The 19913-nt window shown below is 38.7% G+C and overlaps 1 protein-coding gene across 8 annotated transcripts in view; it reads right to left on the bottom strand.

Moving 5' to 3' along the window:
- LOC122549286 (calcium/calmodulin-dependent 3',5'-cyclic nucleotide phosphodiesterase 1A-like) overlaps positions 1-19913 on the bottom strand; it is a 650398-nt gene that overhangs the window by 40994 nt on the left and 589491 nt on the right. For 2 of the 8 annotated variants that reach the window (XR_006311479.1, XR_006311480.1), the window contains 2 exons: positions 3106-6512; positions 118-2949 (listed from right to left, as the gene is read on the bottom strand). The exons of 5 other annotated variants lie outside the window; for them this stretch is intronic. Coding sequence is in view for 1 of the 3 variants with exons in the window: in XM_043688813.1 (XP_043544748.1) it covers positions 6481-6512 (32 nt within the window). In the remaining 2 variants the exon portion in view is untranslated. Of the gene's footprint in view, positions 1-117; positions 2950-3034; positions 6513-19913 lie in introns of those variants that run through there. One more of the 8 variants, XM_043688813.1, reaches the window with a different exon arrangement.

Below are 19913 nucleotides of genomic sequence, written 5' to 3'. Positions count from 1 at the left end.
TAGCAGAGAGATCTGAGGATACGAATTCTCTTCCATAAAATGACTTAATAATGTATATCTTTCCTATATGATTTGCCCTTCCAGGTTCCTCTTTCCTGTTTCTCACTGAGCATTTTTAGGACCTTTTCTCACCTAGCACAGTGTGAAATTTTGATTGACAATGCTGCTGTGAAGCACCTTGAAGTATTTTACTACATTAATGACCCAAGATAAATGCAAGTTTTAGTCATTGTACATTCCTTTGTGTGCAATTGGTGCAAAGGGAGAGGGTATCCAACTTAAAATGTGTGCTATTCAAGGACTCAAAGCTTCAAATGTAAGCTTTGCAGAACACAATTTCTCTCTGATGGTGCCAAAAAGCCATTTTAATTTGAAGACATCAAAACATCAATATTCCATTACGATTAATCTGAACCTTGATCAAGCCTTAACTGAAATGTAATGAGTTAAAGACTTCAGTAAATCTGTAGTATTAACCAGACAGATTTGTTTATATAGCTGACTGATGTTTCTAAACTCTTCTCAGTGTGGGGAATAATCTACAATCTCAAGTAGATTCAGTGTTCATTAGAAACAAGGAGTGGAAAGAAAACAGGAATAATTACCGAGTCAGTAAAAATGCTGAAGTATCAATTGGTAAAATAAATGTTGTGAAGCCAATAGTGTTTTTTCATTTCTCTGTATTTTTGATTGTGGACTGAAATGGGAAAAGAACTGTTTTTAACACTGGGGGTTGAAGGGATTGCTGCACTTACAATAAGTGTTATTTACACTATTGTTTGTTCAACCAGTACAGGAAGTTTAGTTGCAGATGAATCGGATGAAGACAATGTACACAAAGTGAGATTTGGCTGTCAAAAAGTAGTTGATCTATCCTTGGAGTAGTGAACAATTGTTGATGACAAAGGCATCCTGCCTGCCAATAACGGCGTGATTGGCTGTCAGGTAACTGAGTATCTTGTATGTGTGAACAATACAGTCAGAAGCAATTAGACGTCTGGAAGGGGAGGTGCTGTCCTTTTCTCTGCAGTAAAAACACCTAATGCTTGAAGAAAGCCAGTTTACTTTCCCTCACTAGTTACTGGATGCTGCTGCTTTCAACCAATAAGTCAGAGAATTGATAAGTTGTGAACCAATCACTCTGTACCCCCTGCAAGCAGATGAAAGTACGAAGAGATCAGATGACACAAAATTAGCAGAAATGGCAACTGGTGAAGATGACACAAAGTGTCCACAGGGAGATAGAGATAGATTAAGCAAATGGGCAAAAACTTGACGGATGAAATATACAGTTGGAAAGTGTGAGATAATGAACTTTGGCAGGAATAACAGAAGAGTTGAATATTATTTAAATGGGAAAAGACTATAGAAAGGTGCAGCACAGAAGATTTAGGAGTACTTATATATGAATCATAAAAATCTCAGCCAAGTTAAGTGGGTAATAGGGAAGGCAAATGGAGTGTTGGTTTTTATTTCAAAGAGAATGGAGCATAAAAGTAGGGAGATTTTGCTAAGACTACATAAGGCATTGGACAGACTACACCTGGAATACCGTGAACATTGTGGAGGATCTAATCTAAGGAAAGATATATTGGCATTGGAAGCGGTACTTGGAAGGTTCATGAGGCTGATATGGAGGGACTGTCCTTGGGAGAGATTGAGTAAGATGGTCCTGTACTCATTGGAATTTAGAAGAACAAAAAAAAACCTTATTGATACATATGATTCTAAGGAGGTTTTGACAGAGTAGATGCAGAGAGGTTGGTACCTCTTGTGGGAGAGTCTAGGATTAGAGGCCATTGTCTCTGAATGTGGGGTCACACATTTAAGGCAGAGAGTAGGAGAAATCTCTTCTTTCAGACCACTGTAAATCTACAGAATTCTTTCCCACAGAGGGTTGTCGAGCCTGGATCGTTCAGTATATTCACGGCTGAGATTGACAGATTTTTTTATCAGTAAGGGTGTCGAGGGTTATGTGGAAAAGGCAGAAAAATGGAGTTGCGAGTAACCAGATCAGTCACGATCTCATTGAACAGAGGAGCTGACTCAATAGGCTCTATGGTCTAACCTGCTCCTGTGTCTTAGAGTCCCTTATGGTGTAGGTTAACAGCAAGTTCTGGCAAGCCAAAAGAATTGTCACAGTCAATCCTGAGGATGAGGGGACCATTGAACTGGCTTCCCAGTTTTTCCCTCCCTCTGCATCTGTGAGTGTGAATATAGGGCGAGTTTTATAGTCGGCCAAGGTTTTAACCAGCAGAGTTATATTTAACCAGGTCTGTTGTTTACCCATTGGTAGAATCCATTTATTTGTAATTGATATTAATTCCTATTAACTACAGAAACTTTGGTCTTAAAAGATCAGTAAATTGGGACATGTTGTCCACTTTGATAAAATCTGAAATTCTTGGAACCACTCCAAAAATAGCAGGACTTGAATTTTAGTGCCCTACCCCACTGGGATATGACATAGTGCAGGAGAGTTATTCCAAAATATAACATTTAGTTTTGAGCACCAAACTTTAGACAAAACTAACTCTCACAGAATAATTTTAATATTTTGGTTATCATCACTTCTTCCAGATATTTATTTAACTGTACCTGTATGAAGTCACAGTGTGTGCCAGTGATAATAGGGATAATAACAGCAGGAAATTATAACATTCAATCCTAGGAATACCTAATCTCCAGCAATGAAGACCTGAAAGCTCTGAAACGCAGTAAAACTGAGGTTGCAAGTCCTATGATACTTTATGCTGACTTGCTGCGTGTTTCTAGAATTTTATGTTTTATTAATATTTCTTTCATGGTTCATCCAGTTTTAAATTGGGGGACTTTTGGAAGGAGCTACTCATGCATCTGTTGTCTCATTGGTGAATAAATTCTTAATAACTATATTTATTTACATTAGCAATTTGAACTATGTTCATGTTAAAGAATCATGAATTTAACCTTTCCAGATGATTAGATTAGATTACATTACATTACTTACAGTATGGAAACAGGCCCTTCGGCCCAACAAGTCCACACTGAATAAATTCTTAATAACTATATTTATTTACATTAGCAATTTGAACTATGTTCATGTTAAAGAATCATGAATTTAACCTTTGCAGATGATCTCCCAGGTTCCATGAGCAGGCAATGTACAAAGACAAAAGCTTGCAAAATTCTGCATTACAATATTTTACATGGCTTTTAGAGTTCAGTGACTGTTTTTATCAAATGAGACCTCTGAATATGCACAACTCAATAACTTTCTGAAACAGCGATGTTTCAACTAAATGAGGTGAATATCCCTTTGATATGGTAGGAGGTACAAGATGTTGAATTGTTGCTCTAAGGAGAGCAGCTCAAAGGATGAGGACCTGCAGTTATGAAGAGAAGTTGGAGAAGTTAGGATAGTTCTCTTTCGAGAAAAGAAAGCTGAAAGATTTGATAGCAAAAAATTCAAAATTATAAAAGGTCTGCACAGAATAGACAGAGAAAAAACGTTCCCAAAAATGAGAGGGCACAGATTTAAAGTAATTGGTAAAAGAAGCAAAAGCTATATGTGTGAACACCTTTTCATGCACCTAATGGTTAATGTCTAGAATGCACTGCCTCAAAATGTCAGGTTCAATTCAACAATTAAAAAGGGGAGAATACTGCTGTCTGAAGAGAAATAATTAGCAGAGTTATGGGGGGAAAAGCAAGAGAATGATGTTAAACGAAATGCTCATTTAAAGAGCCAGGAAATACATGGTGGCATTCTTCTGGCCTGTAACAATTCTGTAATTCTGAATATTTCACTTTTTAATGAATATTTATTCATAATATGTGGGCTTCACTGTTCAGCCATATATTGTCCATTCCAAATTCCCCCTGAGGTGATGGTGTACTGCTTTGGTGCACCACTGCAGTCTCCAGGGTGCAGGTACATTCAGATTTCTATTCAGAAGAAAGCTATAAGATTTTGACCCAGTAACAGTAAAGGAATGGTGATACAGTTCCAAGTCCAATGATTTGGAGGGGAATCTGCAGGTGGTCTTTCTGCCATGCACCTGCTGCCTCTGCTTTACTAGTTGATAGAGGTCATAGGTTTGGAAGGTCCTGTTGAAGCAGCCATGGTGAGTAGCCGTAGTGCATCTTGTAGACGGTACATTGTACATTTGTAGTGTAAGGGAATAAATGCTGAATGGGGTGGGTGTGGTGTCAATCAAGTAGGCTACTTTGTCCTGAATGGTTTCAAGCTTCTTGAGTGTTGAACACATCCAAGCAAGTGAGAAGTATTCCATCATATTCCTGACTTGAGCATGTATATAATGGACAGGCTCAGGGGAGTCAGGAGGTGAGTTACTCACCACGAATGGTCATCACATCTGCTCTTATAGCCAAAGTGTTTTGATGGCTTGTCCAGTTCAATTTTTCGTCAGTGGTAATCCCAGAATGAAGATAGCAGGAGATTCAGTGACAGAGATTTTATTGAGAGTCATGGGAGATAGTTACATTCTATTTAGCCTGGCACTTGTGTGCCGCAAATCTAACTTGCCTCTTATCAGCCCAAGTATGAATGCTCTCCAGATCTTACTGCTTATAGAGAGCATCAGTATATAAAGAGTCACAAATGGTGCTGAATATTTGCCAATTAACAATAAACATCCCCAATTCTGACCTTATGATGGAAGAAAGGTTATTTGAAAAGGAGAAGAAGATGATTAAGCCATGGATACTACCCTGAGAAAATCCTGCCGAGAAGTTCTGGAGGAGAGAGATGCTACTAATTCATCTTGACAATTCAGGTATAAATAAAATATTTCTACAATGAAACAGAAAATGCTGGAAATAATCAGCAGGTCATGTGGCAACTATGGAATCAGAGTTAAAGTCTCAGGTCAATGATCCTGTATTACCCTGAAATATTAACTCCATTCCTTTCCATTGATGTTGCCTGACATGCTGAGTGTTTCCAGTATTTTGAGTCTTTATTTCAGATTTCCAGCATCTGCGGTATTTTTCTTTTGTAATATTTTGCAAGACAGCTTGTTTAAAAATCAAGTGTAATCACTATTGGACAACATTCAATTTAATATACTCACCTTATTTATTTAAACATGTTGTAAAGTTGAAAATGTGCTACTGCTATGCTACAATGTTGAAATAAATTATCAATTTGACACTGCATGCTTCCATCAGATAGAAACAGTGGAAATGCGGTGTTTCTAGAAAGCAATGTTTATGAACAACTTGCATGAATAGTGTCTTTAACATAGTAAGACATTCTAAAACTTTTTGCAGAAGCAGTATTCAACAAAATTTGCCATGAAGTCATATAAAGAGATTTTAGAACAGAAAGAACAAGAGTTTGGTCAAAGGGACTTTTAAGGAATGTCTTAAAAGCAGGAAAGCAAGATACAGAGGTTAAGTGTTTCAGGGACTAAATTCCAGGTCTTTAGGTTTCGGCAGTTGAAGGCATAGCTTCCAAATAAAGAGCAATTAATGGCACAGGAAATCAAAAGCAGCAAAGTGAAGTGACCTGAAAGGATCATAGGGTTAAAAGAGGCTGCATAGAAAGGAGCACATTCAAGGGAGAATTTGAATGTATGGAAGAGAATGTTAAAGCTATGTCATTATGGACTGGGAACCAATAGGTCCTTGACCGTAATGGTTATTATGGGTTAAAAACCCCTGGTGGAGTTGGGAAAGTGGGAGCAGTAATTTGGATGAATGAGTTTATATAGTGTGGAGGATGGAGGCCAGTCAGGGCAGCATTGGAATAATCATATCCAGAGATAGCAAATGCACATGAATGAGCATTTCAGCAATAGATGAGCTGAGGAAGAGGTGTAATGGAAAACAAATATAGATATGCTTGGTGATGGAGTGATATGTAGGGAGCCATTTTACTGCTAAAGAGAGCACTGCAATTATATTGGATAAGGGTTCAATAGAAACATACAAATCAACAAATTAAATCAAATACATCAACTGCTTAAAGAGGTGGTAAATTATTGGTGGTGTTGGATAAAGTTTCATTAAAAACTCGTTACTGTGTGCCCTACAGTTACAGTTTAATGAAGTTTGAGAGGTGGGATGCAAAAAAGAACCTTGAAATAATGGAAATGTCATTTAATGACATCTGTACTTCCATGCTTGTGTTGTATTCACAAGAAGCCCTTCAATAAATATTTGTTATACAGCTTTACCACATCATTTGTAAGGCCTCAGATCCCCTGTTAAGATTATGCTGTACAATGCCATTTCTATTTATTGGAGGCCATATTTGTAAAATCAAAAACTTCAAGAATTCTCCACCTGTGCAAAACAACAGTTCATTTTAAAACAAAAAAAAAGCAGAAACCAATAAAAAAATCCAATGCCTATAGTTTTAGTCTTTTGTAAACTGGCCAATGAGAAGAGTCAGCACTTGAAACACTGTTCAAGCCTTTCCCTGTGGGTTGCTCCTTGTGGAAAAAATGAAGAAGCTGAGCTAGCATGATGCAACTAGTTTCCAGGGCCAGGCTGCACTTCTGCCCCTGCAAGAGAAAGAAACAAATGCCTGTCAGTGTCTTATTCCAGTCCAGGGTGAGTGTAGCTGAGTGGGAAGGAATGCAGCAATAAGTTAATACTAGGCTTCTCAGCTTGAGGAAATGTGGATGTTTGAAAGTTACATGCAAAACAGTACAGGCTGCCTAGCTGTAATGAATTGACTCAGAATGTTAGGTTAAACAATAACTGACTATAGAAAGTATTTTTGGTGGACATGCACTTTGGGAAATAGCATAGCTAGTGACTTTCTGCCATTACAGATGTATCTCCTGTGATCAATGGACTAGAATTGGAAGCACTAGAGTCTAGAATCACCTCTTATAACTCGTTATTGCCATAATGCATAACTTGACAGACAAACAAGCATATCAATAAAAACTGTCTGAATAATCTAAAAAAATTCCAACAATGCCTTGTTTATGGAAAACTGTCATTTAAAAAAATCGTTATGCCATTCTTCTTTCAGAAATAGCTCCACTCATTTAAAAACAAATCAGAATCCATCATTCTAAGATGGATTGCAATTTAAATTATGTATGACATAATCCACAACAGATATTCTGTGACATTGCACATGGTGAGCTATAACAATTACTATTTCATAAGGACTGAATTTTCCACATGGGGGCTTTTCAAATATTTAAAAGCAAAGGAGAAAAAGCAATTCCTACTGATGGAATGACGAGGTACAAGCATGAGAAGTTCTTGGATCAGCTCATAATATCCACTGGAGTAATGATTGGCATAAAGGTCGTCAAGGTCTAACAAAGACTGCAATGAAGATTTTCCAGAATAATAACAAGGATTTCAATTATCAGTGGCATACTTCTCTTTACAGCATGAAAGATAAAGGGTAAATTTAATAGGGGTATTTAATACTATAAGGAGTTTGTCAAATAGACAGGGAAAAGCTAGTACCACTAGCATAAGGATCAGGAACCAAAAACACAGATATAAGATGATTTGTGAAAAAAAGAGACAAGAATATCCAGTGAATTCAGTCCTCAAAAGCATTACCTAAAAAAATGATTTTGTTTGAGTGTGGGAGATCTTTTGACATCAAAGATACTTTTGGCATTAAACAGAAGAGGACACTTCAGCACCGAGTTATTTTCTAATGTTCCTTGCAACAGTTACTGAGGAGTGCTCTGAAGGCAAATCATTATGATCTCCTAAGAGAACACATCTGCAACAGATAGTCCCCTCTTGAATTGCTATGCCTCAAAGTTATCGAGTTGGAAAAGAGTTAGAGACATTTGGGCACGTAAGGTGGGGGAAGCAGAATCGAACAGTTTGTTCCAGACATCAGTAACAGCTCAAAGAGGCATGCAGGTTCATAATGGGAGGGTGTGTGCGCACGCATACACGCAAAAATATGCTGTGCAGCCAAGCTGAGATACAGAACAAAGAACTGATTGTATCTGAATAACACAAGGTACATGTTATCTACGAAGATAAGGATAAAAAATGTTGAACAATATCACCTTGGAGCAGAAAGAGGGGAAATGGAGAAGATGAGTAGTGTTGTGTGGTAGTTGTAAGGAGTTAAAAATCAGAGGACACTTAATATTATTGATACACAAAAGCAAGACACCAACATTGTGTGTGCTTACCTGTAGTTACAGTGAGGGACATCTCAAATCAGCCTAAAAGAGAGGGTAAGATCCAACTAGTGATCTATATTGAGACCAACAATATTAGGAAGTGTAGGCAAGAGATGCCGATTGGAGAGAACCAGGAACTGGGAGATGGATTAAAGTCAGTACCACAAGACGGTCTCTGGATTGATGCCTAAATCCATTCCTGAAGAAGGGCTTATGCCCGAAACGTCGATTCTCCTGTTCGCTGGATACTGCCTGACCTGCTGCGCTTCTCCAGCAACATATTTTCAGCTCTGATCTCCAGCATCTGCAGACCTCACTTTCTCCTCCGCCTAAATCACAGGCCAATTGGCATAGAGAAAGTAAGTTAGGGAGATGAGCAATTTGCTTAAAGTCTGATGTGGAAAAGCTGATTTGCTTTATGGGATGTTGGCACCAAGTACTCAGGCAGTAAGAGACTGTGCAGTTGAGATGTGCTCCACTTGAACCAGGCTGAGACCAGGATCATATCAGGAACAGTGAATAGTCTAAAGGAATTTGAAGCAGCAGTTTGAAAGCATGGAGTTGACTCAAGTGGAAAAGCAAATAGAGATAACAGTTTGAAATCAAACAAATGGGAAACATCCAAAGTAAAAAGTAAAAATTATACTTTAGACAACACAACTAAAAAGAGAATTGTGAAACAGCTATGAAGGTTCTAGATTTAGACTGGGCTGCCTTCAGTGTGATGAAACAGATGATCCACGCAAAACTGAATACATTTGTTAATGGCTAAAATAGCTGTAGATCACTTGGGGGTACACAGAAATTAACATTGGCTGAAACTTTCCATTTTGTAGCTAATGTGTGGAGATGGACATGTTTATGACGCCATCAAAGAAAAAGGTCAGCATGTTGATCTCCAATATAACACTGGTTGATAATCTTCTCAGCAAATCAGTGACCTCTACATGAAAGTCCACCTTACCAGAAGCTGCCAAGCATTCAGAGGCCATCAGCTTCTAGGTTATAGAGATTATGACTGAAGATCTCACATTTAGTAAATCCAACAGTGAAAAGACAAGTCTTTTCCTTTTGGGCCTTGTGGAGAAGGAGGGTTCAGATGAATCAGTGACAAAGCTTTCAGTTGCACCTCCTACCCAGCCATCACAATTCCTAAATATTCTCAGACTGGGGCAAATATAGCCTGGTCCTCAATACAGCAAACATGTCACCCTGGTATCCCAATCAGGAAAGTAGCCACTTTTATTGCCACTTAGTCAATCAGGACAGTAGCAATTCAGCCCCTTGGGTGGCTATTAATTGATGATTTCAGGTCCTTTCTAGATAGCACTTAATTGCTGAGAAAACCATGATGCAGAGGAGCTGGTGTTGGACTGGAGTGGACAAAGTTAAAAATCGCAAAACACCAGGTTGTAGTCCAACAGGTTTATTTGGAAGCACTGGCTTTCAAAGCGCCGCTCCTTCATCAGGTAGCCATGATGAACTATAATCGGCTGTTGTGTGATTTTTAGCTTTGCTGAGAAAGGAGGTGATTATCTTTCCAGGGTCAAATTGCTCAATTATTTGCCCTTCCTGCAACCTCCAGGTTGGGATCCTAGTTGGTTCTCCTAAGAGCCAATAGTAATTTGTCAAATTTCTCACTGGCAACAAGAATTAAGAGATAACACAAGATTGAAAGAAAAAGCAACCAATATGCAAAATGTAGTACAGATCTTATGGGACGATGAAAATGATGCAATGAATAGGAAGGGTGACTGGACAGGGGGGAATGGCTACAGAAACTATGAAAAGAAATTTACAAGAAATTTAGCTTCATTAAGTATTTTTTACTTCTGTCAACTTTGATTAAAAACCTCAAATTGATCACCGTGACATTGCCGATGGAAATGTGGTAAAAGGATTCTAATTGGCAGTATGTGACAAGTAGTACATGCAGGGATCTGTGTTAGATTCACAGATTAGATGCTGGAAAAGAAGTTTTGCAAATCCAAGCCAAGATTGAAAATGACACAATGATAGACATTATTGTTAGCCTGTGGCGGAAGCATAGAATTGCAGAGATATTGATAGATGATGTAAATTAGCAAAACTATGGAAAAGAGGTTGAAATATTATTGAATATGAATTCATCTGCTTTGGACCGAGAAAGGATAAAACGGAAACTTTCCAAATAATATATAAGCAGTACAGGTCTAAAGAGACTTGTGGTCCATTACTTAATAAAATGTCATTAACTCACATAAAGGAAATCAAAAAGGCAAATAGGAATGACAGCCTTTATTCAAGAAGTGAAGAATACAAGGGGTTAGATGTCATGCCTCACTTATCCAGATTTGATGATCCTGGAATTCTGCATGCAGTTCTTAGCACGACACTTTTGGAACTACACATTGGTGTTGGAGGGAGTACAGCATAGATTTACCAGAATTATACTTCAACTCAAAGTGTTAAGTTTTGAAGAGAGATTGCACAATCTGTGATTGCATTCTCTGGAATTTTGAAGGTTTGTGGGTGAATTATTCAATTTTGCCAACATATTCCGAAGAACAGACAGGGTAGGCAAAGAGAAATTATTTTTGCTGGTTGAGGATTCTGGCAGGAGGGAATTTAGTCTAACATCAAAAGACTTGTCAAGGGAGAAGTTAGGAAACATTCCACAAAAGGGTGGGAGAAGTTTGGAGCAGCCTTCACCAAACAGCAACTAATACTAAATTAATTGTTATTTTTAAACCTGAGATTGCTAGAATTTTGTTTAGAAATGATAGTCGTGGATATGGAAAATAGTGACTAGGAGATAGGCCAACATTGGTCATGATCTCCTTGAGTGATAAAACGGGAATGACTGGCTACATTGCTCAAATCTCTTTCTATGTACCTACAAAGTATGATGGTACACCACAGGAAACAACGGTAACTGCCAAGTAGTATGCTTTGCAGCAATTTCCTCCTCAGTTGTCCCAGACATTACACATTAAAATCTTTATTAGTTTTTGGTTTCTGAAAAGAATCTGTTCCTCAACAATTCTTGACAGGTCTTCTGATACCTGCCAGAGCTTCTGCCATTACACTGGTTGGATCCCTTCTGATATGAAAGAAGTTCACTGGGAGCCTGCTGTGTCTACTGAAGCACCCTTGAGGAGTTCCTAGTTCTCCATGTGTGATGTACATTACATTTCTCCAAGTTATTTAGAAAAGAACAATGACTGGTGTACATTACAAATACACACCTCAAGATTCAGATTAATAACCTGAATCATTTTTATGATGTCACATTATCCTGGCCCCAGAACACATTTCAGCATATTATCTTCTCTATTTTTGATTTAATACTTTATATACATAATAGGAACATATTATTCACAATGCCAGAACCAACTTTCTGGCACTTCATAAAACATCTTAACTCCAGATCACCTCTGAGATTGTCACATGGCTTTACAATTTGAATCTACTTTGAAGTACAGCAGTAAAATCTGACTGAAAAGCAACACAAACTGGTGACTATGCATGTCAGGTGACACAAAGAAAACATGAGTCCAAAAGATTCACTGAAATTTGTGTGACTCATCATATTTTGAACCTATGGTAAAATAACTAATAATCCGCACCACAAAAAGATCATAAGATGTAGGAGCAGAATTAGGCCATTTGGTCAGTTGAGTCCTCTCCACTATTCAATGAGATTGTGACCAATCTGATAGTGAACTTCAATTTTCTGCCTTATTCCTGTGACCCTTAATTCCCTTAATGATTATAAATCTGTCCATCTGAGCCTTGTGTATACTTAATGACCCATCCTTAAGAGCCCTCTGAAGTAAAGAATTCCACAGGTCCACCATCTTTAAGAAGAAAAGGGCACAAAAAAACCTCAGAAATTTCTTGATTAAAAGGGAATTATAATTATTGGAAAAACAAAGGACATGCGTCATTTAGTCCTAAAATAACATGATCCACTAAATGTTATAAAACAAATGCATAAACTGCAAATGCTTAAAATATGAAATAAAAATTTAAAAATTCTGTAAATACTAAACATGTATTGGATAGAATATGCTGTTGCAAACATCTGACAGTGTCTTCCTTTCAGCTCAAACTGACTTACTTCTAATGTCAATGAATGCACATAGATAGTACAGTCTGTTCTGATATAATGTTCCATTCCTGTCTGAGCTGTGTTATAAGAAAATCGCGTAATAGCCGCACCATTTGAACCAATGGGACTGGAATCAGACTGTAGCTGATCCAGGTAAGGAAAGTTCACCCGCTACAAATAGTGGTTTAAATTCTTCAATCGCGTTATAGCCAATTCGCGTTGAAGAAAAGCATTTTATAGCAAAACCGATTGTAAGGGAAAAAGCAATGGGATGCATCTCTTTTCGATTGGATGTTTAGGTGCTTAGTATTCCTGGGTACAAAATATTTAGGAAGGAAAGGAAAGAGAAAATAAAATGAGTAATGTTTTTTATTAATTAAAGTATTGCAGCAGTAGAAAGGAGGGAATTATATTTGATGGCCTATGATAACAGGCTCAGGGATCAGAACACAATTAAGATATTTTCTAATCAATCCATTCAGAGATTTTATTAAAACCTCTGAAGCAGGTGGGGTTTGAACCCAGGTCTCCTGGCTCAAACGTAGGAACACTAACAATCCTCAGAATGTAATTACCCTACTCCTCCTGAGTGTGATGCAAGTGGCATGCCAACTTTGTACTGCCTGCAGATTGAGGTGATCGCAGCATGCAGAGTTAACATTTCAGTCCAATATGACTTTTTTAAAATCAGGATGATGTGCATATATGTGCGGCAGATGTTCATACTTCAATATTTCAAACTGTACTAGTTGGTTTTACATCACAATAATTTTAGTGTTTATTAAAGTTACCTGGTTGATTGATCTTTTAATTATAAACCTAATATAGATGCACTATGTAATTGGCCAAATTCGTGAAAGGGTATAACATTTAATTTTGTGACCCATGGAGCAGTGGGACTCATCTTACTGCCTCAGTCGTAACAATATTGCAAAGTATTCAAATGAATACATTGTTTGGTCAAGCAACAGAAGAAGGCTGATGAAAAGTCATGGTACATTGTAAAATGTACTGAAAGGTGTGCAGTCAGTGCAATGGAGCGCAGATAATTTCAGTAATCACTCAGGCACTGAGACTTGCCCTGAGATTGATCCACTCTTTCAAACAGGAATGTAGCAGTCACAATTTGGGCAAACTAATACTGTGGCCTATAATCCAATCCAGTGATATGTGAACTCAGAATAAAACCATAATCTTCCTACTATACTTTATTATATGATATTTGCTATGTTTCTCAGTCGATTCTCAGTTGTTTCTCATTATGTACATTTTATCTTATTATGTTCACTTACTTGGGTTGCCTAAGTTGCTGTGACATGCTTTTATTGCTGAGGATTAATTTTAAATAAAAGCAAATACAGAGTCAGTTTCTGTTTTCTGCTCAGCATTTTGATATCATTTAAATAATGGAAACAGACTGACTCTCCAGCTTATATACTCTAAATGACCATTTCTTATACATATCTGCTTTCTCTCTAAAATCAAACAACCGAATGCAGGTTAATGAGCTTCCGTTGCTAATATGAAAGAACTCATTCAAATAGAGCATACTAACATGTACTTTCCACATAATCAAATCATTTAATGATATTTACTGTTCCTGTTCCTAATTCTTTGCAAACCCATTTCCTTCATCCACCAATCCAGTCCAATACTGATAGAGTTTCTATTTCAACTACAAACACTAGAAGTCATCATAAAATTTTCTATGTAAAGAAACTTACCTTGTTCTGTTTTAACTCTATGTTAATTTTGTTTCTACAGACCTTTTTCTCAATCCTTCAAATATTTGGAAATATTCTAATTATGATTTCCATTCTTTCTTAACTTTGAACACTTGCACTTTACTGTCTTAGAGTCTGTATTGTTCTGACAGAATAAAGCTCTGAATTTTCAAATTACAGTTTTTCATTCATTCCACACCTTTAACAAAAGAAAAATTTGGAAAATTGATCATAAGCGAAAAAAGGGAGAGATTTGAAAAGGGTAATTTAAAACATACATTAAAAAGTAGGCTGTGAAGAGGAGTGATATAACAAAGGCAATGAAAAAGTAGCAGTAGAACAGCTGGCCACTGGAATCTGCTCCAGTAATTCGATGCGATTACGGCTAACCTTCGTGCAAGGCAATAGGCCACATGCTGGAAATGGGATGAAAATAATTAGATGGTTTTTTGACCTATGGACATGATGGGCTTAAGGATCTTTTTCTATGCTGCAGATCTCTAACTCTAACTTCCCATCTTTCCCACATATTCCTTGAATGTCTAAGGTAACAATCTCTCTGCCAATTCCTCCAAGCCTCTATATCATCTTGTATGTTTCTATGAGATCTTCTCTCATTCTTCTAAATTTTGGAGAGTATGAGCACAATTTACTCAGTCTCTTAGCTTCTGATTCATAGGCAAGTGGACTACAACTGAGCCACAACTGACACCAGGACCTGGCATTGGATCAAACCACTGATTTTACTCATACCTAGTACTCAGTCTATATCTGCCAATACTTTTTAAACAAATGATCCTCACTTAATTGATTGAACATGGAATAATTTATTACAAATGAGATGAAACAAAGAACTGCAGATGCTGGTGATCTGAAGCAAACACAAACAGAAATTTCTGGAGAACCTCCGCAGGTTTGGCAGCACCTATGGAGAGAGAAACAGAGTTAATCCAAGTGTCATTGGACTCAAAGCATTAACTCTGTTTCTCTCTCAACAGATGCTGCCTGAACTACTGAGTTTCTCCACTAATTTTTGTTTCCTACTTTGTGTTTCACAACACAAAGTCCTACTTTGTGTTTCACAACAGAAGTGTTCTCCTTGTGTCCTGACAAAGATCAATACTTCAACTAATAACTCTGAAACAAATAACAATCACTTGTCTTATTGTTGTTAATGGGATCTTGATGTCCACAAATTGGCTATATAATTATAACAGTGACTGCACTTCAACTGTACTTCATCATCCACAAAGCACTTCCAGATATCCTGAGGTAATAAAAGCTGTGACAAAGTGCAAATTCTTTATTAACAACTCCACTCAACCAAACACAAGAGGTATATGAGAGAGTTGTTCAAAGTTTACTCATTTATGTGATATTAAGAGAACTGCAAGGATTATTCAATAGCTTATTAGATCAGTTTCAGGATTTTCAATACTAACTATCAGTAGGTCCATAGAATAATGTTTGACCTGAGATCCAAGCAGGTGTTCATCATTCATTTTTACATTGAACTGGTGTGACATGTGACACGCAGAGCTTTGAGATGCTTTCCTTATCAAATACAATCATAGTTTCTAAATAATTGACCCTGATTCAGTATTTGTAATGAGAAACTTTCTGTTGGAAAAACAGCAAATTTATCACGGAGGCTCAGCTGAAAATGTTTGAATCAGGTTATGTCTCCAAGTGTCTAAAGTATACAGTGCAGTTCCATGAAGATGCCACCTCTAAGGTAACCCACTGAAGCAGATCCTTATAACATGTATCCCCAATGTGTACCCGACACATTATTCAATTATGGGCTTTTTTTTTTAAGATTAGATTCCCTACAGTGTGGAAACAGGCCCTTTGACCCAATCAGTCCACACCGACCCTCCGAAAAGTAACCCACCCAGACCCGTTTCCCTCCGACTAATGCACCTAACACTACGGGCAATTTAGCATGGTCAATTCACCTGACCTGCACATCTTTGTGACTGTGGGAGGAAACCAGAGTACCTGGAGGAAACCCAGGTAGAATGTGCAAACTGCACACAAACAGTCACCCGAGGCAGGAATCGAACCTGGGACCTTGGTGCTGTGAGGCAGCAGTGCTAACCACTGAGCCACCGTGCCACCCCATACTATGAACGTAGTCAGAGGATATAATGTCTAATATTGCTAGTATCTTGGCAGATGGGACAGACAACCCAACCACTAAACCAACTGGGCATCACCTTCACTAAGTGTTGAACAGCTTTCATTCCTTCAAAACCAATTCACAGGACAGTAATATACCTTTTCTGTTTTGGTGATCTGTTTTTTTTTATCCTGTTACTAGTCATTGTTATAGAGTCATCGAGTCATACAGCACAGTAGCAGACCCTTCTGTCTATCCATTCCAAACTGAACATAATCCGAAACTAAACTAGTCCGAAACTCCTTATTCTCACCCTCAGCCTTATCTAAATTACTACCTTCTATGTTTCTAGAATTTCTGAACAATGAGCATTAGATTAGATTCCCTACGGTATGGAAACAGCCCCTTCGGCCCAAGTCCACACCAACTCTCCAAAGAGTAAACCACCCAGACCTATTCCCCTACCATATATTTATTCCTGACTAATGCACCTAACACTATGGGCAATTTAGCATGGCCAATTCACCTGACCTGCACATCTTTGGATTGTGGGAGGAAACACACGCAGACACAGGGAGAATGTGTAAACTCCACACAGTCACCTGAGGTGGGAAGTGAATCTGGGTCCCTGGTCCTATGAGGCAGCAGTGCTAACCATTGAGCCACTGTGCCGCCCCCATTACTAGATCATATGTTTCCTCTTTTCCCTAAGATGTCACTCAACTGATAATTTATTCATTTTTTTCTGGCATGAAATTCAGAATTGTATGTGCCTCAATTGTGAAGAACGGTTGTGAAGAGTTGGCCTCTGAGAACATGATCCAATTAAACATGGTGGGTGAGCTCCACAACTCAAAGTGCCAAAGAGTGTATACATGGTTCTGTGTCCAGCAGCCCCACAGGGAGAGATGGACGTTTTAGTTTTCGATAGGAGAATGCAAAGGCATCTCATGATGGAAGCACCCCTGAAAACATGGAAATCTTACAAAATATACTACATTCAAAGCTGCCAGTCCATCAGTGTACAGTGGGAATCCCTCTACCGCTGTGATCCTTGCAGGGTAGTATATCAATTCTGTGCTGGATTTCAGAATACACCTCTTGTTCCTTACCTAACCCTGAACTGCTGCTGAGGCTGCCATCATTCTACTTTGAGATTCCAGGCACATTCAGGACCATTCACAATCTGGATATTCCATACTGTGGTATGAGTGTGTAAGAGTATCAAAGCATCAATACTAAGGAGTGCAATACCCACCACCTGATATGATGATGTCACATTGGCTGGGGGTGGTAGGGAACAGGTTTGGATCTTGAAAGAGTAAGACCTAACCTTGCGATCTTTCTCATAGTCTGGCAACAATGTTTATCGTTGGAGCGCAACATGTATCTGATTGCTACAAAACAAGGAACTATGTCTTGTTTAATAGTCTCTTTGCATTGGACTACCAGGTAGTTTTACACTGCCATATTGGACCATGATGTGGAGGAGTCACTGTTGAACTGGGATGGACAAAGTTAAAAATCACACAACACCAGGTTATAGTCCAACAGGTTTATTTGGAAGCATTAGCTTTCGGAGCGCTGCTCCTTCATCAGATACCTGTGAAGCAGGATCATAAGGAACAGAATTTATAGCAAAAGATTACAGTGTCATGCAACTGAAATGACATACTGAGGAAATTCAATTATCCGAATACCGATTATCTGAATTTTGGATTATCCGAAGTAGATTTCAAGATCCCACAAAAACGTTACATCAAAGAGGTAAGTGTATTTGATTTACCTGTACTGAAGAACATGTGAAAACACTGGCAAAACAAAGAAACACAAGCAGCTCAAGCATCAGTGACTGGATATTTTTTAGGTAAGGGTTGTTACACAGCCCTTTACAAAAGTAAGTGTTTTACAGTACTGTATTCCCCTCACTTTACCGGGCCGTTCATTAAAACAAAGGCCGAGAACATATACTCGTGTGCGAGGACGCACTTCCGTCTTTTACCGCGAGACTGAGTTCCCAGAAACTGACAAATGCTCTTACAATCATACAAGCTGCTTGGGACCTTGTTTAATGCTGGGATTTGATATACTGTATTATGTGATGGTAAATCCTTCTCATTTTCACCTGTAATTTGCAGACTGCAAGGATTAGTTTGTTTAAATGGTAGACTCATTAAAATTATAGATTTAAACAAATTCTCCGGTAGATCACAGCGTTAGATCAGTATGGCTTCCCTTATTTAAGGTAAAATTGATTATCTGAATAATCGATTATCTGAACGAAATAGCGCCTGCCCATTTCGTTCAGACAATCGAGGTTTCTCTGCATTGAAAAACCTAGAAAAACCTGTATCCCAATCTTGAGTCAGACTGGTTCTATTTCCAAAGTAGGAATTCATAAGATATTACATGGATTGAGCAAAATAGAAAGAATCTGCAAATATAATTCTGCAAATGCAAATTCACCCCATAGACTTATATGTGTGTGTGTGTGTGCATGGGAGAGTGTGAGTGTGTGCCTGTGGGCGTGAACGTGTGTGAGAGAGTATGTGTTTACGCATGTGCATGCTTGGTAAAGTGTGTGTGTGTGTGTGTGTGTGTGTGATGGAGTATAAGCCTGTGAGAGGGTGTGTGCTTGGGTGTGAGTGTAGAAGGTATACGTGTGTGTGTATGAGAGACAACGTGTGTTTGGGAAAGAGTCTGCGTGAATGTGTGTAAGAATATGTAAAAGTGTGTGTGTATCTGTGCATGTGTTAGTGTATAGTATAGTGGGGGTCACTTGTCATGTGTCATGAACCCAAGGTCCCAGTTGAGGCTATCCTCATGGGTTCTGAAATTGGCTATCAGCCTCTGCTCGACCACTGTGCGTTGCTGTGTATCCCAAAGTCCGCCTCAGAGGATGGTCACCCGAAGATCTGAGGCCAAATATCCCTGACTGCTGTTCCTTGACTTGGAGGGAACATCCCTATCTGGTGATTGTTGCACAGTGTCCATTTATTTGTTGTCATAGCCTCTCATTTCAGTTGTGTGACACTGTAATCTTTTGTTATAAATTCTGTGCCTTATGATCCTGGTCCACAGCTACCTGAGGAAGGAGCAGTGTTCAAAAAGCTAGAGCTTCCAAATAAACCTGGTGTTGTGTGATTTTTAACTTTGTCCACCGCAGTCCAATACGTGCTCCTGCACATCATAGCTACCATCGACACCGCTAACTGCTGGCTCAAAGTAGAGAAGATCTCCAAGAAAATCGATCGCCAGTTCTGATGTGCCACAGTGAGAAACTGTAATGACCTCCTCGGGAGACAGACACAAGTTATCATTGAGGATGAGCACCTCGCCAAGACCTTTCCAATGCCTCCACTTCTCATCTTTAAACAACCACCAACATTAAACAGACCATTGTTCACAGCAAACTGCCCAGTCTTCAGGACAACATGGACCACAATACCTTACAACTCTGTCATGACAACTACTGCAAGACCTGTCAGAGTGTCAACATGGATACCACCATGTATGCGACAGGTACTCATGTGGCCAATGTTGTCTGTCTCATATGCTGCAGGCAAGGATGCCCTGAGGCATGGTACATTGGCGATACCAAGCAGATGATATAACAATGGATGAATGGACACCACACAACAATCATCAGACAGGGGTGTTCCCTCCCAGTCAGGGAACACTTCAGCTATCAGGGACATTCAACCTCGGATATTCAGGTGACCATCCTCTAAGGCGGACTTCGGGATATGCAACAATGCAGAGTGGCCGAACAGAGGCTGATAGCCAAGTTTGGAACCCATGAGGATGGCATCAACTGGGACTTTGGGCTCATTTCACACTACAGG

The sequence above is a fragment of the Chiloscyllium plagiosum genome, chromosome 4, assembly GCF_004010195.1.
Source record: "Chiloscyllium plagiosum isolate BGI_BamShark_2017 chromosome 4, ASM401019v2, whole genome shotgun sequence".
In the NCBI taxonomy this organism is placed as follows: domain Eukaryota; kingdom Metazoa; phylum Chordata; class Chondrichthyes; order Orectolobiformes; family Hemiscylliidae; genus Chiloscyllium; species Chiloscyllium plagiosum.
This window is presented reverse-complemented; position numbering and strand designations above follow the sequence as displayed.